Genomic DNA, 24,862 nt, shown 5'->3' on the forward strand with positions numbered 1-24,862 from the left:
ACGTTGACGATGATTCGACGCGATCGATTCCACGTGGTTTTCTCGCAAGCTCTCTCTCCCCCCGTAACACATTTTTTTATGTACTGTATATAGTTTTCAATCGTGCTTATTCTAATGCTTGGATGTTACTGTTGTGAAGACGTGCAGAGAGGAGTCCAGCACACGTGAGTAAACAGTCTTAGTTATTTTATTCAGCCGCACACAACACGTAGGAAGACTTCACCCAATAACGCCGCAACTTTTGTTGGGCCATCCTGTAAATCCCTTTCACCCTCCCCTATTAACCCGCATCAGACCATCAATAGGCAGATGCGCGCATGAGCGGGGAATCAAGGACAAGCCACAGTTGTGCGAATGTGGCCATGCAAGCCAAACTATAGACCTTAGAGTGAACCCATAGAATCTGAAAAGATCCATGGAGACACATGAAGACCAATAGAAACTTATCGATACCATTAAAGACAAGGCACAGTAGTTGCATCCAGCAATTACCAGCGAAACGTACTCAAATTGTAAATGTTGTGGTTTCACGCTTCAACACACCGGTGGGCTAAAGCAGTGAACTATTTGTCTTTTGTCAACGTGACACTTTTTTTACTGATTGGCCGTGTCGGGTGGTGGAGGGTTACGACACATTTATAAATAACGCGATCTAAACCCAAAAATCGTTGATTATGAACAATATTGGTCGCGAAAGGCTACGTGTTAGATGCATCCAGCTATGTTGAGTCTATGGGTAGTGTTGAGTCTATGGGTAGTGTTGAGTCTATGGGCAGTGTTGAGACTATGGATAGTGTTGAGTCTATGGGTAGTGTTGAGTCTATGGGCAGTGTTAGTCTATGGGCAGTGTTAGTCTATGGGGAGTATGCATGTATGTTAAACATCTTTCGCACCGTACGTAGTCAACCGTGCTAATCGGTGCTCCTGCTATTTTACGAGAACGATCCGTGGTTTAGGGTGAGCACAGCGGCAGCCTTAAAACACATAAACTATTGTACATTAAAAGTACAGCAGGCACCTTTCGTCAAGAACCCCGCTGCACTCATTCTAACAAACGAGGTCTAAAGTGGCCGTAAACGAAACACGTGTGAATAAAACCAAACTACAAAATATATGAGCCACCATAAAAAAAAAAGTTAGGTACAAGTGTGAGTAAGATCTAGACAGTATTTTTAGTCATACAGTGATATAGGTCTAACAGTACGGCAGTAGTTTAAGTCCCGAAGTAGTTTTATCATTAAATCAATCATAGTTTATTTGTTTACACGGAATCACATTTTGCCAGTGATCCGGATATTTGCAAAGGAGATCCTTGGAGCATCAGCAGAGAACAAGAACACAGCATCAACGTGATGATTGTGACATTGTAACATCAACATCTATCGGTTTCGTTATTTATAGCTGATTGTTATATTGCTACTGATAAAAGTAAATTACTGTACGGTACTAAACCTCCCCCCCCCCCGTTGATGGAGCGCAGACTGCATTGGTGCATAGTTTGGGTTTCAGGCCACAGTCGAATTATTGTGGCTTGTCTTTCATTTACCTATGGGGTTCTATTGCTCTGTATGTGTCTCCATGGATCTCTTCAGGTTCTGTGGGTTCACTCTAAGATCCATAGTTTGGGTTGCAGTCCACAGTCGCACTATTGTGGCTTGTCTTCAATTTATCTATGGGTTTCTATTGCTCTTCATGTGTCTCCATGGATCTCTTCAGATGCTGTGGGTTCACTCTAAGATCCATAGTTTGGGTTGCATGCCACAGTCGCACTATTTTGGCTCGTCATTACCGTAATTGTCCGCTCATGAAGGGCAGACTCCAGTGATTTACTGTATGGTCCGTAGTGTGGGTTACATGGCCACACTGCTATGCCTTGTATTTAATGTATGTCTATGGGTTTGCCATATGCTCCATAGTTTGTATTGCGTGGCCACAGCCACACCGTGGCTATCATCATCATCATTATTCGCTTTACCAATTGCAGTAATATATTACTTTCAAATAAAGAATGTGGACCTCGTTAAAAAGCATTCAATGAACATGTTTTGTGAAATTCACCAGCCTTTTCCCGACAAAACTTAGCGCCAACTTTTAATAATGAATAAGAATTACATTTTTATAGCGCTTTTCGTCAAGGAACTCAAAGCTGTACAGGACGCAGCAGCAGCAGCAGACATTCAGCATAAATATGATATCAATGCATTTAAAAAATGATTTACTAAATGAACTAAACATTTAGTAAGTGGAAGCGTATAACTAGGTTTGAAGGCGCATTTTTTTAATGTCCACAGACTCTAGAGATCCCTCTGATATTTTGTGGAAGAGCGTTCCATAGCCTGGGAGCTACACGGGAAAAATATCGGTCACCCATAGACCGAAACGTCGACTTGGGAATGCAGAGAAGATCTGCATCCTCAGATCTTAAGGTACCTTGACAGGACATATGAGTGCAGCATGTCAATGATGTAGGCTGGGGCAATATGGATTACTGCTCTGTATTATGGTTGTTATTGTTTGACTTGCATCCTACTGGGCTTTTTGCACAGAGCGTTGATATACGGTGCTTTTTCTCGAAGACTTTGCTGTTTTTTCCTGGATTTTTCTCTTTGCGCCTAGTCACTTTAAGATGTTTTCATGTTTTTGTTTGTTGCAGTTGCACCCGATTCAAGAGCCGAATGGCTCCCAGGGCTATACCAAATAAATGAAACTGAAATTTGAAACTGAAAGTTAACAATAGGATTTTAAATTGTATTCTTTGTGAAACTGGAAGCCAGTGGAGGTAGGCTAAAACGGGTGTAATATGATGTGAAAGTGTTCTGGTTAACACCCTAGCAGCCGCATTCTGAATATCCTGCAAATTGCTTGGCACCTTCTTAGCCACGCTAGGGAGTAAGCCATTACAATAGTTTATGCGAGATGATATGTATTAATATTTCAGTTTTTCCCCAGAAAACTCACGGCATGCAATTAATAATATATTACATCCCTATGTCAGTCCACTGCTGGATGACGGCCTGCCGATGTCGTGGGGTGTTTGACCATACTTCACGCTGATCAGTGCTGGGGTTGGTGATGGAGGAACCACAAAACCAGTGGGGATATCACTCGCCACTAATGTTAGCCGGCGATATCAGAACCGGTTCTTTGCGAACCTCAGTCATCTCTCCTTGCCAGACACACACCCCCTCACCATGTCTGTAAACAGGAAATTCCTTGGAGACAAACGAAACCACGGCATGACAAGTACAGTATCAGGTTATACCACATGTATTTCACGGAAACATCATATGCATCACCTACGTTGACTGCTGTACATGTGTTTTTACGAGAAATTACGCATCTGTGCGCTGTCAGGTGATACTTGGCGTATACACAAAATTGAACCCCCACCCTACAGCCGACATAGTCTGTTGAGGCAAGCACTGTTAGCGAGCACCTGTTAAGGCCGGACTGGCACCATAACGAGGTGGTGTGCCCAGAACCATTAGAAGAAAGCGTTCGATCACTGCATCGATCAGAAAATGGAATAAATATGACAAGTGCACAAAGAAGCTTGGAGTAATGCACCTGAACTTCGGGCTGCATGTGCTGCCGAGAGTGTATTTACCAATAATAACACGTGCTACACAAACACGAGCACACGGGCGATAAGTTTAGGATTTGCACGTTTTGGATTTAGGATTTTAATGGACAATTTCCGTTCTTTTTTGGATTTTCATATAATTTTACAAAGTGTAATTTAACGTCCCTTTACGCAACAAGTGACAGGGCATGAAAATAAAAGAGGTAATTTCCCATGAGGTACTTTCGGATCAATCTGAAGTGACATTTTTCCGATCTCCCGAATTTTAGTATTTAGACTCTTTTTTGTTATGTATTCGAAAATCGGAAACTACCCCAATCACCACATATAAGAGTTGCTTCATAGTTAACACAAATTTGGGAGTGACTGGTTCCTGCCGATACTGGAATATAATCCTAATTGATTGACCAATGTCTTAGTTTAGTCGACGACAATCAGTGTAAATTTTCAGTTGAAGTCATAACGTGTGGATTTCATTTAAACAATCTTGACAAGGTAGTTATTCTGGACTAGGTATGTAAACATTCATACGCCCTACCACGATTTAGATCAATTGGCTTGAGTAATAATCGAGACTAAATTCAAGAATTGATTCCTTTTTTTATTTTGTTCCTTGTGAAGTGGGCCCAAGTACACTTTTCTTAACAATGTGTTTTTTTAATTTAAGCTATGTACTCTATAAAACAGTTCATGTGCAGGTGCTGGGATGCTTGTGCACTGCTCGACAAACTCAGCGACCTGAGTTCCATTTGAACTCACAGCCAACATCGGTCCTGGCCTTCTCCCAGATCGACTCGGCATTAAACGAGGAGCTGGCACGGTGTGTAAACATCAGCACTGGGGAGATGAAGGCGGCTCGGCATGGTGCTGCCCCCCCCCCAATTCCTCGTGTGCCGTGCCGGCCTTAATAAGCGCTTACTAACAGCACTGCCCCCCAAAAGTCTAGAGGCTTTTGGGGACAGTGGATCTTTGTCAGTGTTGTGTAATGCGACCTCATAAAAGGTCGCGCTCAGTACACACAAAGTGCTTGCCACAAATGAACCACAGTACCTTGCTAATCTCGTCACGGAGTTTAAACCCTCACGCGAACTCCGATCATTCTCGCAGCAAAGGGCTTTTGACTAGCCATCAAACAAAGACGATCACTGCATTGATCGCTTTCAGATGCGGTTCTGCGGCCGCCTGGAACGCTCTTCCGATATTAGGAAGCCACTGGAGCGTTGCTCTTTTACAACTAAATTGAAAACTTTTATTTAGAACTGCTTTTTGTGTTTAGTTTGTTGTCCTTCCTCCGCACCTGCCATTATCACGGTTGGCTGCGTACGGTGTAAAATAATGTCAAAATGCAGTACATACATAGGTGGCAGATTTTTGATGAAGATGTTCCCTAATCCTTACGTTCCTCTTTCTGTCCCTCAGTATTTCCCTACGGCCGACCTGGCACGTGGAGGTCTTCATTCAGCAGTGCATTTTACAAAGGGTTGAACATTACAGTTATCATTACACGTGTCACTCATGTACGCACTGCAGTGGCATCACTGAGTGAGCACAAGGAAGTTGTCAGGGCTAGTGGTTCAGCAAAGGGTTAATTATTTGGGCCTAACCTTCGCCTTACCCACACCAACACCGATGATTTCATCTGTCGGATACCACGTATGTATTTTGAAGTTCTTTCGCACCGTACAGTGCTAATCGGAGGTGCAAACGCCATAAAGGTTAATGTGAGGTGAGGGCTGGGCTGTCTTGTGTGTTTTATTACCGGTTTCATGTTAGCAACACTCTTTAATTGCCACATTCTTTGGGTCTTTCGGTAAAGTCACGTAGATGGGTTCAAATAAAATAACAAAAAACTACGTTTCGTGTGTTGCGATCGAAACGTCGTAATTTTTTGTTATTTTCTTTGAACCTATCTACGTGACTTTACCAAAAGACCGAAATAATACGAATTCCTGCAGTCACGAAAGCTTTAAGTCAAGAATTGCCACATAGTTTATGAAGTTGGGAGTAACTGGTTTCCGTAGATACAGGTAATAAAATAATTTACTGTGTTAGTCATTCTTAGTTGAGTGGACAACACTCTAGAACGTTTAGTTAATTTATAATCTGGATTTCATGTCGTCATTATTTAATCTGGTCGACTAAAATAGTTAGGCTAGGTCAGTGTGGGCTGTACCTGGACCGGTTCACAGATGACTACTCACGACAGATTTGACCAGTCGCCGCGAATCGAACTCTGGGTCGCCGTCTTAATAGCACCACCGCCCCATCTCGACCCTTATTCATAAGCCGTTGTGTTACAGACACACGAATGGGAATTCCATTGAGATTTGGCCTAAATCTATTATTGTTCTTCGAGGTATTTTATTCTACGAAGAGATGTTAACTACCTCGCATGGTATACAGGAGGTGGTGGGTTCAATCCCGACCCTGATGCCTGTATATTTGGAGTTTGCATGTCTCTTACTCCCCGTGGTCGCGTGGATTTTTCTCTGGATCCTCCGGTTTTCCCCCTCCACATTTCGAATCAACACCACGCGTTTAGAGTATTTGGTTGCTATACATTTCACATGATAAGCCACTTCGTTGAGCTATCATTTGTGATAGCCAGGTCGCTTCTGAAAAAGAGTCATCTGCAGGTCAGTGGGCCATGCCTGGTAACATTTAAAATATTGTTTAAAGCAGCGTTGTGACGCCAGTTTGGGTTTTTGCCATCACGTGCAAGCAAGAAAGCTTTTGTACAGTACACGGTACAGTGGACAGGTAGCATCACCAAAGTTTCAGATCGAATAAAATATATATCCATTGCATTGTCTAATTTAAGAGCCGAACTCTACGACCCTTAGTGCAAGCAGGTAGGTACGTCTATGGGCCAGATTAGAAATTCATACCATACAAGGGGGCAAACACCTTTATTATCTTCTTGGTTCTTTCGGTAAAGTCACGTAGAAGGGAAGTAATAAAAAGTAATAAAAGAATAAAAGTAATAAAATAAAATAATAAAAATTAAACATACTATTATATTATATTACTTTATTATGTTTTATTTTTATTATTACTTCCCTTCTACGTGACTTTACCGAAAGAACCAAGAAGATGAATCCCTGCAGTCACGAAAGCTTTAAATCGACCTTTATTATCGATTTATTTACATGGCTAATGAGAGTTCATTATTTTATAACCCACTCATTTCATATGGTTATCACGCAATTCAATAGTTATCGGCCAGATCAATACATTATAACGTCTAAAGGTGTGCCACCTCAGGTGGGACGGACAGGTGAAATCAGAATCTTTATACTGGAGGAACCCGATGACCCATGAAGCTCTTTTACAGCAAGTTCCAACAACAAACAACGTTGAGCCAACGTTAGCATGTGGTCCTAATTGTTGGGCCAAGTGGTTTTTAACCTTTACTGTAGCCTTGCACCCCTTTGGTTCTCAATCTTAAAAAAGTACGTTAATAATGATATAGTTTTAATGAAACAAAGGAGTTGTACTTACGTGCCCGTGTTTCATTTGTGTTTCGATGATTTACCTTAAAAAAAAAATCTGCCCATGCCTCGCATCCTCCAACAAAGGGCATCTCTTTAACACGTAGCAGGCTTTCGCGACCAATATTATTCATAATATAGGTTTTTGGGTCAGATCGCGTTATTTATAAATGTGTCGTAACCCTCCACCACCCGACACGGCCAAACAGTAAAAAAATGTGTCACGTTTTTCAAAGGACAAAATAATTCACTTCTTTAGCCCACCGGTGTGCTGAAGAGAGAATAAACAGCATTTTAAAATTTGAGTAGTACGACGTTTCGCTGATAATTACAATCAGCTTCATCGGGCAAGAATGGTGGGCATCTCGCACTCCCAGGGGATGCGTGCACCGCAGGTTAAGGACCACTGGTTGGGCCCAACCTGAACCCCAACGTTGTTCCAAGTCCAATGGGGAATTTAGCCAACAATTATGAAACCCACCCACACACGACTCAATAGCGGGGTGAGTGGGTGGGGGGTGTGACAGAGATAGTGTGCGTAATGTGGCCACAGACCGCGACATACCCACCCACGCGTGTCTGGGTTCAGGCTACAGGCGCGCTACCAATCGCCCCCGTCGGCTCAGTTGGGTGAGAGAAAGCACGCTACGTGATGTGTCCACTCTCTCTCTAGAGTCTAGACCGTCAAAAGGAGTTATCTGTGACTGCGTGTAACGGGAACTGAAGAGCTGGTCACGGGAAGCGAAAAGTAAAAAGGGACGAACTTTGACCCAGAGGCGTGCGGACCAGGAGAGGACTCCGGTCAACAAAGGGGAGAGGGCCTCGCTGTCACAGGTGAGAGGAGGGTCACACCTGGGCGTGTGTGGTGGGGCAGGCCAGCCGTGCCGCGATTCGGTGTGTACCGTGTCGGTGTGCTGGTGCGGTAAGAATAGGACAGGATTCTGGAAGGCCACCAGCAGAGCCGGCCCAGCCACTAAGCGACCCTTGCAATTGCAAAGGGCCCCGTGGCCAGCAGAGGGCCCCCTAGAGTCACTGCTAGCTAGTGGGTGAAAAAAATCATACATCAAAGGGGCCTCTAACCAAATTTTGCTTAGGGCACCCAAAGGTCTAGGGCCGGTTCTGGCCACCAGTGTTGCTTTCACGCAGTCCCGGCTCCGAATGATGATGATGAAACCATGAATGACGAAATCAGGTGTGATTGATGTTTATAAAGCAAGGAATTTGAATGACGCACTCCTAGAATACCGCGTGGCTGATCGGATGTGGAAAACAAACTTTAGTTTATTATGTGGAGGGACGGATGGATATGTGGCGTCTTGTCTGCGTATTGATGTTGTCTGTGCAGTGATTGTTGTGTGTCTTGTGGGAAGCGGGAGGGTAATGGTCAGCGCGTCGCGCTTCGAACGTTGGCGATCCGAGTTTGATTCCCACTCACGGGCAGCAACCAGTGACGGATTTCACGATGTCACACGATGTTTGTTCCTGGGTAGTAAGGGACCGTCCATAAATGACGTCACGCACCTGGGGGGGGGGGGGGGGGTCAGACATTTGTGACGATGTGTGACGAGGGGGGGGTTGAGAAATGTGACGTCACATCAAAATGCGCAACTTTAAATAAATATAGACAACACGTTAGACTTAATTAAATAGACTTTTTAATAAATGTTTTCTCCTACAACATCAGAGTGCAGCGCCACATTAAATACGCACTACAATGACAATAGTTTAAAGCGATTTGAAGCATGTTTTATTTTCAAAATGGAAATATGGTTTTGGGGCGGGGGTGCAGAGCTTTGTGACGTCATTTGAGGGGGGGGGGGTCTGACTTTTTGTGACGCCGTGTGACGAAAGGGGGGGGGGGGGGGTCAAAAATCGTCCAAAATCGCGTGACGTTATTTATGGACGGCCTCTTATCTATCTGAACCGGTTCCTGGGCCTCCCCGAGATCGACTCGACTATCGTCGACCTCTCTCCACTGGTAATTTAAGTACAATTCTGTACTTTTTTAATTGTACTATAGCGGACACTGTTACCATCCAGACGTGTTTTGTTTCCCCTGCGTTCACTGTGTTACGTTGAATAGCGATGTTTTTTCATGTAAAGTTTGGATCTTGTCATAAACGTTGCACGATTGAATTATAATGAATTCAAATCGTACAATGCTGTGATGTAATTAAAGCTGTCATCATCAGCCGCTGTCAGCAGCTTTCGCGCCATGTGTTTATTATTACATAAACCCCGCGCACGGTTTACTTGTTTAATTACTCGTTGCCCCCCCTGCCCACCTGCTCGAGAATTATGTCATGTTTACGGTAAGCCCTCGGTTAACGCGTTTTCACCTGAACGTGCGTTCAATAACGCGTTTTTTCCATGAGGGAATACTTTTCGCACAACGTGGAACGCCCTCCCCCCCCCGTTATAACGCGCATTGCCCACCGTTATAAGGGGCCGTCCATAAATTACATCACGCGATTTTGGACGATTTTTGACCCCCCCCCTCGTCACACGGCGCCACAGAAAGTCAGACCCCCCCCCTCAAATATGACGTCACAAAGCTCTGCCCCCCCCCCCCCCCCAAAAAAAAACATGCTTCAAATCGCTTTAAACTATTGTCATTGTAGTGCGTATTTAATGTGGCGCTGCACTCTGATGTAGGAGAAAACATAAAAAAGTCGATTTAATTAAGTAGAACGTGTCTATATTTATTTAAAGTTGCGCATTTTGATGTGACATCACATTTCTCAAACCCCCCCTTCGTCACATATCGTCACAAACGTCTGACCCCCCCCCCCCCCCAGGTGCGTGACGTCATTTATGGACGGCCCCTAACGCGCAATGCGCACCGTTATAACGCGCAGCCAAGCGGTAGGGTCCAGTACGTGGAATTGTATAGTAACGCGGCGCTTAACGTGTTTTCTTCAGTTCGCCTAGTGCCGCTATTTTAGGCTTAAAATATTAAGGACCCTGTACTCGTTCCATGTGTAGTGGGTTCTTAAGACGGCGTAGACACTTGGTAGAGGCAACGCTACTTTATTACAAGACGTAGCTTAACACGATACAATCTTTACACTTGAAGGGGTAACGGCCCCTTCACCCGCTGCTAGCTGGGGAGATATGCCCTCGGCTAACTCGCCTTAGCTTCTAGCTATGGTCCCGGGTCCTCCGGCTAAGAGGGTCCTAAGGGAGGCTAGCTGACCTGACCCTGGTCACGGTACAGGTCTCGACCGCCAGCCACACAGACCCGGCCCTGATAAGGACGTCGGGCTCCAAGGTTTCCCGGGTCGCACCACTGGCTCGCTCTGCCCGGCCTTGAGAAGGACGGCGGGTCAGAGGAGTCCCAGGGTCCTATTTAGCCGGTCTTCTGTCTTCACTGGCTCTTCTGTCTTCTTTGACACAACTCCCCGAACCCTCCCGGGTCTGGCCTTTTATCCTGCTCCGTGGCTTGCTCCGCCTTAGCCACGCCCCCCTTCCCGAACCTTCCACCAGGTTCTGGAAGGGTGACGTCATTCCCCCACAGCCCCCTCGTTCCAGGAGGATCCGTTTTCCCGGCTGACTGTTTCCGCCTTAGGTCATCCTCCCCTGGTACTGGCTCACCCCGTCGACTGTCCCCTATCGGTAAATAGTAGCTATACCCCAGAGACGGTGTGCATTCGCCCAATAACACCGTTACACATGCAACATTGATGTTTAGTTGCTGAGTCTGGCAACTGGCTTAACAGGATCATCATCTGTGTACACAAGTTTTAGCGGCGTTGAAGGTGAACTGGAAAACGGCCTCATGTTTTAAATTTTCCATTCCTGTATGCAGAGTATGTAAATTAGCAAGGAAGTCTCTATACTGTATAGCACATTAAATAAATAGCTAGCTAAATTTAGCAAAACATTCAATGGGATCCATACGAAATTTCTTTATATTAGAAAAATAGGTAAAAAAACAAGATTTTCAATGCACACACTTTTATTTGCACTCTAAAGTAGAAAACTATTTTCACCCCAGAACTGAATGAATTGTGATGTGCTGAATAAAAGTTGATCGGCGGGACCTGGATCGGGTCTTTTTTTAAATGAAATCTTGAATTTTCACGTGAGACGATGAGTCTGTGTAGAAAATGTAAACTCGTTCGTATATCCGAAGATATTAAGCGTCAAAGATTTGAAAGAGTAAAAACATACAACATGGCACGTTCAATAAAAGTGTGTAAATACAATCTCTAACTAGACCCTATAGTGTTAATCCAAACTTTCCACGTGGACTTGCTTCCCTGCACAGGTCATGGTGCCTTGTAGGCTTGATATGCAAACCAAAAACCTATACAGTTCTAAAATGATTTTCAGAAGACACTATCTTTTCCTTCCATATTGCACATCTATTTAGATTTTAGAGCGAGCGAAAGCAGAAGAAAATAAAGTATCAGAGCAGTGATTTTGAACTAATTGAAGGTGAGTTAAATGCAGCGCTATAGTGACATAAAGTGAGGTGTTTTATGACGTAGTTTTGTGCAAGAATCACTGCCATTAATATAGTACAAGAGATTCACACTAAATATCGTATATCGAGGTTTCATTGTTTAAGTTAAGAAACTTTTATTTACGTGCAACAATTCCTAAAAAATTATTACAATCGCAAGAAAACGTAAATGTACATCTTTAATATTACAGTTTCCGTCCTCGGACGGGCAAAAGGCTAATTGAAGGTCAGTTAAATACAGTGCTACTTTTGACTTGAAGTGAGGTGTTTTATGACATAGTTTGTGCAAGCATCACTGCCATTAATACAGGACTACAGTGACATTCAGTGAAATGTTTGATGACATTCTTTCGTGCAAGATTCACTGCCATTAATACAGTGCTAGAGTGAAATTCAGTGAAGTGTTTGATAACACAAGATACAATTATACTCTGCTCAATTTTTTCGTAAATATTACAGCTTCCGTCCTAGGACGGGCAAAATGCTAGTCTATTTAGATTGGTCAATAAAAAGCAAGTTCATAGCTTGCAATTCAAGAACGTACTTTTATAGTACAATTTATATATTTTTTAAAATATGTTATTGGTGCATGGTAGTCCACGATTTTTTGGGTGATCTTTTCAGTGATTAGAGGGTCCAGAAAGGTTAGGAACTACTGCATTAGAGGGTTGGTTATGTTTCAGTGTCTTGATTTATTTTGCATTTTCAGCCAGCCGAACCTTTTTGCTCATTTTAAATCAGCATGAAGCTTTGGATGGAATTATTCCCATCATAGGAATATGGAATTTCCACCACTGGCTCAGACCCAATGATATAGACACGAGTGACACTAGTTTGAGCGATGCACTCAAACACCTCGGCGCGAAACTTCTCAACCTGACGCCTGTAACAGGAAATAGACCATGAACTCCGCCCAAAGTGTAGGCAAGTGTGCTGGACGACCACTAGGTTTACTTAGCCATTAATGCAGTAGGGGCACATGTTATTCTTTCCCAGTCCCAAGTGTAGCTATACAGTAAAGGACATCGATCACATCAGATTATCTCGAAGGGCTGTCACGTGGTTAAATAAAGCACGTCAGTCACAAGGTAATGAGTCTCAACAGGAGCTCACCTAGTTAACAAAAAACATAAGAGAATCCCAACGATGCACTCTTGCCTGCTTAAATATAGACCATCACAATCTCAATTGGCTGTTGCCTATTCTTGGTTTTTTCGGTAAAGTCACGTAGAAGTGAAATAGTAAAATAATGCAAATATAAAACAATAAAAATTCTCACGACGTTTCGACTTCAACACAAGCAATCATCATCAGGTGTGAAATCCACAGCAAGAAAATTTGAAATAAGTGGCGGTTTTTCTTAAATACGAGATTCCAATTAAAAAAGGATAAATGTCAATGCGGTCTTGCATGATTAAATAATGGACATGAATCTCAAGAGGTCAACTCAAACGATTATCACATGGCTAACTAAAGGCCATTTTTCATTTCAGGTGCCAGTGCGAGTAGGGTGAGGAGGTGGTTTCGCCGATGGCACCGTTACCGCCCGCCAAGGACACACGGAAGAATTCAGCTTCAAGTGGGACCACGACCCCATCAAGGTCCCCCAGGAGTACCCCCAGCAAGGGGGCTGCCCCCGTGGTCCCATCGCAACGCCGTGCATCCAAGGTAGCAGACGCAGCTGGCCTTGGTGGAGATGATGGCCCTCTTGGAGCAGATGGCTCCCAAAAGGTGGCAGGGAAGAGAGGAACTCATCTGACGTCTCCCCGATATGAGAAAAGCAATGGCAAAGAAGATGCATTGTCTGAGAACAACACTCACGCATCTGGAGATACTTGTAAGCCATGTAGAGAGACGAGAACGGGCATAACAAAGAGTGTTTCACTCGATGACACTCGCGGATCTGAAGACACTTTTAAGAAGTCTAGAGCGCCACGAAGAGCCATTAGCACCAGTGCATCGATGGGTGAAAAAGGAGTTGTTGCTACAAAAAATGCCGCATTAAGAAAGACGCCCCAAGTAGTCTTGGTGAAAAAGTCAGTATCGATAGGCAGCACGAAGCCCGTGGCATCTGCACGGGGAAATCGGAGTGGCTCCTCCAAGGTCTGTGCACCGGGTGTAAGTGGTGATTGTGTTGGAGCATCTTCACCGGTCAGACCAATCAGACAAGCAGCAGCCAGGGCGAGGAGACCAGGAGTGAAGGTTGAAGGTGTTGGTGTTCAGACGGAGACGTCCACCACGAACATTCGCCCAAACTCTCTGCGTGGCTCCCGCAGCAAGAGGAGCCCCAGCTGTCGAGATACAGTCGACAATGAAGGAGATGAAGAAGGTGATGATGATGATCGCGATGATGGCAGTGGAGCCTTACCCCAAAGCAAATCAATTGGACGGGTGTCACGGAAATGTCCACCGTCTGGGAAGACGGTCAGACCGGTCAGACAAGCAGCAGCCAGGGCGTGGAGTGGCTCCTCTAAGGTTTGTGCACCGGGTGTAAGTGGTGATTGTGTTGGAGCATCATCACCGGTCAGACAAATCAGACAAGCAGCAGTCAGGGCGTGGAGACCAGGAGTGAAGGTTGAAGGTGTTGGTGTCCAGACCGAGACGTCTACCATGAACATTAGCCCAAACTCTCTGCGTGGCTCGCGTAGCAAAGGTCTCGCAGCTGTGAAGAGGAGCCCAAGCTGTAGATATACAGTCGATAATGATGGAGATGAAGAATCTGATGATGATGATGGCAGTGGAGCCTTACCCCAAAGAAAATCAATTGGACGGGTGTCACGGAAATGTCCGCCGTCTTGGAAGGCAAGTGAGAGAGGGGTCCGTCGAAGATGGATTTCGACAGGGCGGAGGGGCCAGATCCCACGTGATGGTGCTGCTCATGCTGCATGCAGGGGCAGAGTTAATGCATTCGTTCTGCATAAACATGACGATGATGAAAATTATTCTACCGACGACGATGACACGGATGATTCTGATGATAATACCACAGCAGAAAAGAGACTGACTCTTAAGGATGTCTTAAATCGCCTGATGATCCAGAAATCCAAGCAGATAATAGTGAGCAAGGTCATAAATGACACTGTCAGGACCATATGGGATGCGGTGAAAGAAGACGGTCAACTTCCAGTCGACAAACTCCTGAACACGGGCAGCTACTACGAGAAGCTTAAGGTAATTATCACATCACTATTAAAAATAATGTATGCTATGAGTTTCCTGCCTGGAAATTAGCGAAGCTCCTCTCTACCCCAACGATAACTCAATTGTTCGTGCCTGTGGGCCGTTGTCACCAAAATAAACTAGATAACTGGCTTAACGGGATTTTCTATGTCACAAATTAATATTGAATTGAATGGTAGAACATTTTTGGACAACATGTAATAGTGACACCGACGAGGTGGCGGTAATGAATACGGAAGACTGACAGCTCATTTAAAATTGCGCTAACTTTTACATTTTTCTTATTATTTCACCAGAATATTCCTGAAATCCAAGAGAATCTAAAAACTCACAATACGTATTATCTTGGCATCTTATTCCATAATTAAGCAAATTACTATTGATGCTCCGAGAGCAGGATGTTGAGTATGAAAATGATAGCTGTCTCTTATTTGCGTTGCAGGCCAACAGGCTTCTCCACGAATCAATTAAAGAATACAATATAGCTACACTTTTTTGGTATTTTTCTCAATGTTATTGCTGTTGCACTATCAGTGTCATATCATATGATGATGATGATCGTTGTCCGCACAGATCAGTGAGCCGGATGAGTTTGATGTGATGCTGGTGCTGCTGGGGCGGGTGAATCTGGAGGAAGTGCCAGGCCTGGATGGAGCCTTCTACCTCGTCACGCCCAAACGCAATTCTGCTCTCCAGAAATTTGCTGTCGAGAACTTCATCTCACCAGCCAAAATCATCAAAGTGCTGAAAAACATTGTCAAGGGACTTCTGCCTACGCTTGGTGAGAATACGATTGACGATGGCGGCGATGTTGATGGAGATTCATGATGACGAATCGATGATGGTGATGGATGTTCATAACATTTAGTGCAAAATTTTAGTTTAAGTCAGAAAATAAATTAGCAGCCAATACATCACCTTCCCATTTCTGTCCCTCCACATAAAAAGAGACGTTTTCCACACATAGCATCAGGGAGTGAGTTGATGATGGTTTATAATAATGGTGAGTTTTGGTAATGGTGGTTTATGGCAATGAGCTGATGATGTTGATGGAGGTTTAAGATGAGAAGTCGATGGTGGTGATCACGAGTAGAATACGATGAAGAGGAAAATGAGTTGATGATTATGATAATGCAGATAATGACTGGTGATTGTGATATCGAGTTGATGACAACTGAGTGTAGTTGAGCAGTAATTTTAGGCTGAGTCTACCTAGGCGAAGCCCTCAATGAGTGTTTGATCTAGTTGTGTAACCTTAATAAAAAATCAGTTCACCCTCCACTTCGGTGGTGAATGTGTGTGCGCATGCACCTGCACGGGGCGGGGAGTAGCAGTGTAGTGGTTAGTGCATTGTGCTTAAAACCCGGCGACCCAAGTTCGATTCCCACTCACGGCCAACACCAGTGACGATTTTCTGAACCAGTGGTACTGGCCACCCATCCTCTCATTTGCCGTGCCGGCCTTCATAGGTGCTCGCTAACAGCACTTGCGCCAACAGTCTGTTAAGGCTATACGGGGAATTTTTGTCTTGTTTGTGTATGCAGGGTACAATGCGAGACTAAAGCGTGCGTCGAAAGGATGCCCGGCTGTGACTATTCAGCTGAAGCCTATCGAGGAGGAAGACGATGTGTGTGTGGACTTGGTTCCAGCCATCAAGGTACACAGCTAACATCACTGACAAGTAAACTGGTTCTGGTAGGGACCTCCTGCTTACACCAGCCCACAGGGGATTATTGTGTCCGTCGTGCAGGGAGGGGCTGGGTGGGGAGGGGAGGATGGGGAGGGGCTGGGTGGGGAAGGTGGGGCTGGGTGGGGAGGGTGGGGAAGGTGGGGCTGGATGGGGAGGGTGGGGCTGGGTTGGGGGTGGAAGGGGTGGGGCTGGGTGGGGAGGGGCTGGTCACCCCGTGGTGCCCTTATAAAACTCAACGTTTAACCTACTCACGCCGGCTTGTGCCCGCCCTCACAGTCGGGCATATTGGCGGAATACACCACGCCGCCGTTGACCCTGGCCATTGACCGAGCAACCCAACGTTCCTACCAGCTCCCTCCGTAGGAATGTGTTTCTGGACATCTCCTACATCGACTCAGCATTCAATGTGTAGTATTTAAATATCAGCATGGGAAAGATAAATGTGGCCGGGTATTTATTTTTACAAGAGCACCCCGTTATGAGCCATGCCAACCTGAACAGAACATGCCCACAATGTTTGTGTAGGCCACATGGCAATTTTTGTTTTTGTCTTCTGTGCTCAGGTGCAGAATTCAAGCTGGCCTCCAGCAGCGAAGACCCTCAATACAAGTTCTTGGCTTGGCCGGAAACGCATGGCGAAGTTATTCACGAACAAAAGCTTTTATTTGGTGGGAAAGAAGCCTCCCAGCAATGCAGAAGGTACAGTTGCCTGTCTGTTTCTTTATCAGAGATCATTCAAATTTGTCATCATCATTATAACTGTTAAGTAATTGGCCACTCATCATCCCCCCGTGCCAAAGGTGGTCCGCTAACAGCACTTGCCCCAACAGCTTGTTAAATACTACACCGGGGGACCTTTGTTTTGCAGGAGTAATCGAGGACAAAGCCTGGAGAATATCCTTTTCCGAGGTGGAGAAAGATATTGTGCTGAATCATGGGAACAAGAACACGTGCTGTGAGAAAGGACAGGAGCATTGCTGCAGGTAATTCACCTGTGCACACTCGTTCGTCTTTTGTCCACCAGTTCAAGCAAAAAGTCACAGCCGATGTGGCCAGGTGGCTCTCAGGGTATGACGGAATCTGTCCATCGTGAGTGTGAGAATGTTTTATTATTATTATGAAACTATTTAATCTGTATATACCCTTGACATGGAATGGGTATCCATCATGCATCGCTACATGCCTGATACGTAGAGTACACACACGCCTCCTTTTACCCCCATAGTGCACAACCCCCCACTATTTCATACATCGGCTTGAGAAGCGGGCTGTGAAATGTATATTCTCTATAAATACAGACAACGGCATGGGGAGGCCTTCATCCAACAGTCTCGCTTTCATATGGACAAGAATTTAGTGGCAACTATAAATCGATGTCTAAGTTGTGAATACAGCTGCTGGTTTCAGAGCAAAATGAGTGAATTCCACTTGTGCCCTCAGAGAACTCTCACAGTGGACATGAAAATAATACAGAGCCCCATAGACTTACACAAAGACTCATAGATTTGCACAATGACCCGTGGCTGTTGACAGTGATCCATAGACTTACAGAGACCAATCGACTCTCAATGTTTTCCATGGTTCATCGCAGTGCGCCACAGTCGCAAAAGTGGAATGTTTTTATTTTCCATTTGTGAGAAAAGGTGATTGTATCTGCCGTGACCATTTTGGATATGATATGGCACTGGTAGGAACCTCCTGGTTACACCAGCCCACAGGGGATTATTGTGTCCGTCGTGCATGGAGGGGCTGGGTGGGGAGGGGAGGGTGGGGAGGGGCTGGGTGGGGAGGCTGGGGCTGGGTGGGGAAGGGAGGGTGGGGAGGGGCTGGGTGGGGAGGGTGGGGAGGGGCTGAGTGGGGAGGGTGGGGAGGGGCTTGGTGGGGAGGGTGGGGACGGTGGGGAGAGGCTGGGTGGGAGGGGTGGGGCTGGGTGGGGAGGGGCTGGTCACCCCGTGGTGCTCTTATAAAACTCAACGTTTAACCTACTCACGCTGGCTTGTGCCCGCCCTCACAGTCGGGCATATTTGCGGAATACACCACGCCGCCGTTGACCCTGGCCATTGACCAAGCAACCCAACGTTCCTACCAGCTCCCTCTGCAGGAATGTGTTTTAAGATACGCTGTTGCCAGAAACCCATCCAGCAGTGGATAGAAAATGGCTGTTGCTGCTGCTGATGATGCTAAATCCAAACTTGTCCTTAACTTGTTTTTGTGACGTACGTGTCCATGCGTGCCTACGTACGTGTACGTCATCAGTTTTTCTTCCAGTTCGGAATAAAAACGAAAATAAAATATCTTTATCGGTACCAAGGCTCCCACAAGGCCATGCAGAAGGGCGTGTAGCACAGTTTGGTGCCAGCTATCGAAGGGTTGCAGTCATGTCGTACACTGTCTTAAAAAAGAATGGCGTTATGCCTCTCGAAATACAATTAACACTGAACCACTTGCATGTTCCGAGATTCAGTAGTGAATGAGACCCACCCTGCAACTTGCAGTCATCTCAGAGTGGAAAGGGTTCATTGCATTGTGTGCGCGTGTCCATGCGTGCCTACAGGAAGGAATGCCTCAAGCTGCTCAAGTGGCTGTTGGAGTCATTCAAAAAGTGCACTCCCAGAATGCGGAACAACCTGTGCTCCTACCACGCCAAGACGGTGTGGCTGCACGCTTGCGCGGACCGGCCCGACGACAGCAATTGGAATTTGAAGAACCGCCTCCTGTGCTTCATCAATCTCCTCAAAGATTTCGCGATGGCTGCCAGGAAGGGCATCCTCTTTCACTTCTTCCTGCCCAAGTACAACCTGTTCGACCAGAAACTCGTAACGGGCTCAAGCCTGAAGCATCTGGAACGGGCCTTATTGAGGGATATACAGAAGCTGAAGGAAGGGCGGGTTTCTGATGTGTTTCTGCAGTAGCAGGTTTAGCTGGTATGTTGACGGGCATCGCCATTGTTGCGGTGGTGGTTTGTGATGTTAGTGGAGCGTTGGTGTGGTTAGTCTGATGTTACAATGGTGTTAAGTTAGTGTATGGTGCCTCTTTAGCTTGTGTTTCTCATTGCTTCGTAACCCTCGTAAGCCACTACACACTCCATTGTGTTGTTCTTCGCGAACCCTAGCCACTTAATTTCACCTTGCCTCGACTGTTGCCCTGGAACCTGGCCTGTCTTAACAAGTCCACTGCTTGAAACAAATTCAGCGGAGACTTTAATTGTAAAACTATTTACGTGTTTTATTTATATCCGTTGTAGAAGGTTAAGGTCACGTGATCCTTCAATCTCTCCCCTTGACGGGCACAGGGTCCTTTGCGTGACAGTGGCTAAGGATCTGGGGTCTGTATAGCGAAGGTTTTAATTTTATCCATAATGAGAATGCCAGGTGTTAACCAACTTTGAAATTCCAGATATCCTTCAATTTACAACATTTTGCGTGAATGCAATTGACGAATTATACATACTTTTTGATTGATTAAATCGAACCAATTTCTCAACCACATTAATTACATACACCCAGCCATCAAATTCACCATGGAGGTGGAAAAGGATGGCAAGCTACCATTTTTGGATGTTCTAATTGAAAAGAGACCAGATGGCTCAATGGGACACTGTCTACAGGAAAGCTACCCATATGGATGCCTACGTAAAACCTTACTCCCACCACCATCCATCCCAGAACAATTCCCTCATCAAAACTCTACACCATAGGACTCTATTTATCTCTGACCATCATCACCTAGCCAGTGAACTGAAACACATTCACCAAGCTCTCAAGATGAATGAATATTTGGACCACACAATCCGTAAAGCTATCACCCAAACCGTTGGGAAAGAACCATCTGAGGACCCAATGTTCTGCCTCACGGCAGGTGTGGGGGTGTGTGTACACAGGAATTTCCTGTCTGGATGTTGAGTTTGGTCACGTGACCAGGAAGTTACGATTTAAGATTCTCTAAACCATGCGGCAGGGTATCAGCCATTACACAGAGTACAAAATGGCGGCACAAATAGCGTCTCAGTGAAGACAGGTGCAACTGTTCATTGTGGGACTTTAAGAAGCATTGTCTGTAAGTTCGTTTATGTGCTTATAATACTGGCAATGCTGTTATAATGTTAGGATGGCCGTTATAATGCTGTAAATGCCTTTATAATGCTGTTAAATTATGATAAATATGAGGCCTAGTTAACAATGAAGCCTGCCACTTGCCTTATTGTGGTTGTTACTTGTAATTGAATAAGTCGAGTCAGACTTGTACCCATGTAACCTTATTGCGATCTTGAGAGCAAGGATGACGAAATCCACAGTTCAGTGTTATGTGCAGTGCTGTACATTTAGGCTGCAGTATGGTGATTACACGATGTGCCCTTACTTAACACAGTAGCTTATTCTCTTGTGTAGCTATTCAGTACTAATGTAGGTACCTGGTCCATCCAGGATCCATTGTTGAGTTTCATGTTATCTAAGACAATGTTATGATGCTGTAGTGTTCATTCATTGTATTTATATTTCCAAGTATTAACAGATGCTGTATTCTGTGCTGTGTTTTTCAACACGGATGTTCACCCTGGCTCTGGAGGTTTATTGAATGCGAGGTTATCTACTCGGATAGTGGTGCAATGCAGCGCACAGCGAGGCCGAGATACCCAATCAAAACCATTACCTTGCCATACATAGCAGGGGTCACCAAAAAGATTTCCAAAATCATGAGCAAACACAACATCCAGGTTAGATTTAACACAGTACATAAAATCGTGATCTGGTCCCATCTGTGAAGGATAGGATCCCCGATATGCAATACCCTGGCATCTACAAACTAAGCTGTGTCTGCAGCAGTAGTTACATTGGGGAAACTAAGCGACATGTCTTGTTTCGTGTTCGTGAGCATAAGCATATTTGAAACAGGGTAGGACCAACACGTCGGCCGTGGCTGATCATTGTTTTAATGCGGTTGGCTCACACAAAATTGATTTCTCTAAGACGAAGGTACTTTGTAAGCCCACTGGCTATCAACAAAGATTTGTTCGTGAAGCCATCCATATATCCAGGCACAATTTCAACCGAGAGGATGGGTACAAACTCAGCAATAATTGGAAGTACGTCATCAACCAGTTTAAGTCATAACTGGCTGTGATGTTTCCATCCTGCAACCTTCTGATTTTTTTTTATTTTCCCCGTGGCTTTGGCTGTCCGATTTTACATTAACAGGTAAAATTTCTCACACCAACATAGCCACTTTCGCGCGCCGAGCTCGACATGGCGGTGGCTCTACGATCTTACATTAACATGCTAATTTATCACATTAACATGCTAATTTATCACATTAACATGATATCTCACATTAACATGATATCTCACATTAACATGCTAATTTCTCACATTACCATCACTAGCCCCGCCCACTTCGTTTATGACCTTTAGGCTACACCCATTTTAAACCTTTGAAAACAGCCTGCCTTGAGCAGTTTTTCCCCTCTTTATTTTCCTCCTGATGACGATCGCTTGTGGTGATCGAAACGTCGTAGTTTTTTTTTTTATTTCATTTGTATTTGAACCTATCTGTGACTTTACCGAAAGACCCAAAGAATACAAATTCTCAGTTTTTATTAAATTTCACACCAACCGCCCCGGGAGGATACGTCTTCCATCCGCGACAGTACCATGGCATCTCTACAGTGCAACAGTAACGACTCCACATTACCGTTCCAGTTATTCCAATAGGCAGATCTTTTGGCGAGTTCCCAGTCGTTTTCATATTTATGTAATTTATTATTTTTGTATTGCGAAAAGTTTATAGGTGTATATTTTAGGTGGGGAGTGAAGTTAGAATGACTGTCTGAAACACATGCCTATTTTTTAAATTAAATTAATGGGAAAGCCATTCACATTTCGTTTTATGGGCGTTTTTTGAAGAACCCATCCAATTTGTAAATCGAGGGATACCTGTACTGTACAAGAAAACTCATTTAATGTCCCTAGAGCTTCCAACCCTGAATGAATTATCAACCCAAAGAGAAGACTTTGAGGTGCATCACCTTTGCCTCTCGAGTGATGTCATGGTTGTCCTGCAATGCCCTTTCAGTTGGCAGCAGTGATTTAAAGAGACAACGATGGCGGGCAGACGTGAAAGTCACTTTAAAGTAGTTTGCTCATTGACAAACACGTGTTGGGCAGCCGTGGTCCCACACCCTGTGTGTTGCTACAAAGTGTAAAACTGTTCAAGTGAATTGGTATTCCAAATCTTCTACTTTACACTTCACTTTACCCAAGAAACCGAAGACATCCACCGAATTGCCTTTTAACTGTCCCAAGAACAAGAATTGGAATAGGTGACAAAGCCTTTGCAGTTGCAGCACCAACCTTTTTGGAACAACCTTCTTGGTTCTTTCGGTAAAGTCACGTAGAAGGGAAATAATAAAATGATAAAAATAAAACATAATAAAATACAATGTTTTCTTTTTATCATTGTATTATTTCCCTTCTACGTGACTTTACCGAAATAACCAAGAAGATGAATCCCTGCAGTCACGAAAGCTTTAAATCGAAACAACAACCTTGTTTCCTCCCTTAACATCATAAGTCTTCCCTCAAAAAAACATTCCGAAGCAGAAGATTAGTGCTGGATACAGCCACATTTGCCAATGTGATTTGTAACTTTGATAATTCCCCTTGGTATGGTCTGGGACAGTTTTTGCCGGTTTTTTTAGTGACTTTGCCAAGCTTGGGAATTGATGTACTTGTTGTAGCGTGAAAGACGACACGGAGGCAGTCTTCGGTTAAGGGCTTGCGCCGAAGATGTATTAAGGGTGTAGACACTTCCCCAGGGGAAGGATACTGTACTGGGTCCTTCCAGTGACCCCGCTTTCGTCACGGGGTCCCCCCGAGGTACCTATAGGAGACATGACGTCATCTCACCGGAAGGCGCGCATGACGTCACGTCCCATACTACTCTTCATTCTTATGCAATTTGCACTTATTTGTTTGTTTTAGGGACCCCACGGTGGCGTGATTGTTATCTTCCTCGCCTGATTTTGCAAGAGGTCGGGGGTTTGAGGCCTGCTGCTGTGTATTTGGAGTTTGCATGTTCTCCCTGTGGTCGCGAGGATTTTTTCTCTCCAGGTTCTGCAGTTTTTCCCCTCCCCCTTTCGAAATATGCGTTGAGATTATTTCGATTATTTTGCTTCTATAAATGATAAGCCACTTCGTTGCGCTATCATTTGTGACCAGGTCGCCTCTGAAAATGAAGCTAATTGCTCAGTGGCCTTCAACTGGTAAAATAAAAAAAATGTTTTGTTGTATTTGTGCTTTGCATTAATTTCTGACACTTTTCACTTCTGTTGTTGTTTTTGTATTGTGACGTTCTGGCCTGCCACGACTGGACATGTGAAAAATAGCTTGATAGCTCATCTGATTCCTCCAGTATAAATACATATTCTGATTCACAGTGTCCATTATAAATAATTAAACCACATTAAATGTGGCTGAGCCTGTCTGATTTCAAAAGCTAAGCATGGTCAAGCTTAAATTTCGATTGAAAGCTTTCGTGACTGCAGGGATTCATCTTCTTGGTTCTTTCGGTAAAGTCACGTAGAAGGGAAATAAAATAATAAAAATAAAACATAATCAAATAATTCTCACGACGTTTCGGCGCTTCTACGTGACTTTACCGAAAGAACCAAGAATATGGGCGAGCGTGTTCTCAGGCTGCCTGGGAATGAGGTGTCGTAGGTTTTGGTTGCCAAATGGCCAGAATACAGAAGTACACCAATATATTATTGAATCTATCTGTGCAAAGTTTTGAGTGTTACGCCTCCCTTATGTATAGATTGTTTCCCTATTGGTTTCTTATGCTTCTTACATTCATTCAGCATTCTGCACAATCGACAAGCCATGCGATGAGTCCTCGCTGGCCGTAAACCTCCGCAGGACTTAGTGGACAGGAATCAACAATATGCGACATTGCTTGTATAGAGCCACAGCTACAATTTGGGTTGTCCTGAAGACCCCCAACGGTGGTGGTCGGCCTAATTGGTGATACGTTAACTACCTCGCCTGGTATGCAAGAGGTCGTGGTTTCAAACCCGTGCATATATTTGGAGGCTGCATGTTCTTCCCGTGGTTGCGTGGATTTTCCCACAGGCCCTCCAGCTTCCCCCTCCACATTTGAAAACATGCGTTTAAGAGTATTTGGCTGCTATAAAAAATCCACATAAGCCACTTCGTTGAGCTATCATTTTTGGCCAGGTCGCTTCTGAAAAAAGAGCTGTGTAGCGCCAGTGGGCCTTACCTGGTAAAATAAAAAATATTTTAGTTTACATAAAAATGCTCATTCATTGAATTCGCCACACATCCCCAATGCAGGACTCTTCTGGAAAAGTTTTAAAAGTCAGTGAGGGCTTGTTAGGTACATAATTCAGCATACATATCAAATATTTGTTATGATTGCGGGATTGAGTAACTGAT

General features: G+C 44.6%; 1 protein-coding gene across 2 annotated transcripts; it reads left to right on the forward strand.

Annotated features, from left to right (window-relative positions):
• On the forward strand, positions 1-23,714 carry LOC144731085 (uncharacterized). Of its 2 annotated transcripts, none has more exons than XM_078612099.1 (7): positions 1-164; positions 13,036-14,713; positions 15,296-15,503; positions 16,267-16,379; positions 16,976-17,111; positions 17,281-17,395; positions 18,967-23,714. In XM_078612099.1, the coding sequence occupies exons 2-7, from the start codon at positions 13,073-13,075 to the stop codon at positions 19,322-19,324; spliced, it is 2,571 nt and encodes an 856-aa protein (XP_078468225.1). In that variant the 5' UTR covers positions 1-164; positions 13,036-13,072; the 3' UTR covers positions 19,325-23,714. The 2 variants fall into 2 exon arrangements, with proteins under 2 accessions (XP_078468225.1, XP_078468230.1); XM_078612104.1 differs by lacking the exon at positions 1-164 and adding an exon at positions 6,670-7,908.
• Positions 23,715-24,862: the final 1,148 nt, after the last annotated feature.

Source organism: Lampetra planeri, chromosome 2, assembly GCF_965212315.1.
Source record: "Lampetra planeri chromosome 2, kcLamPlan1.2.h2, whole genome shotgun sequence".
Lineage (NCBI taxonomy): Eukaryota > Metazoa > Chordata > Hyperoartia > Petromyzontiformes > Petromyzontidae > Lampetra > Lampetra planeri.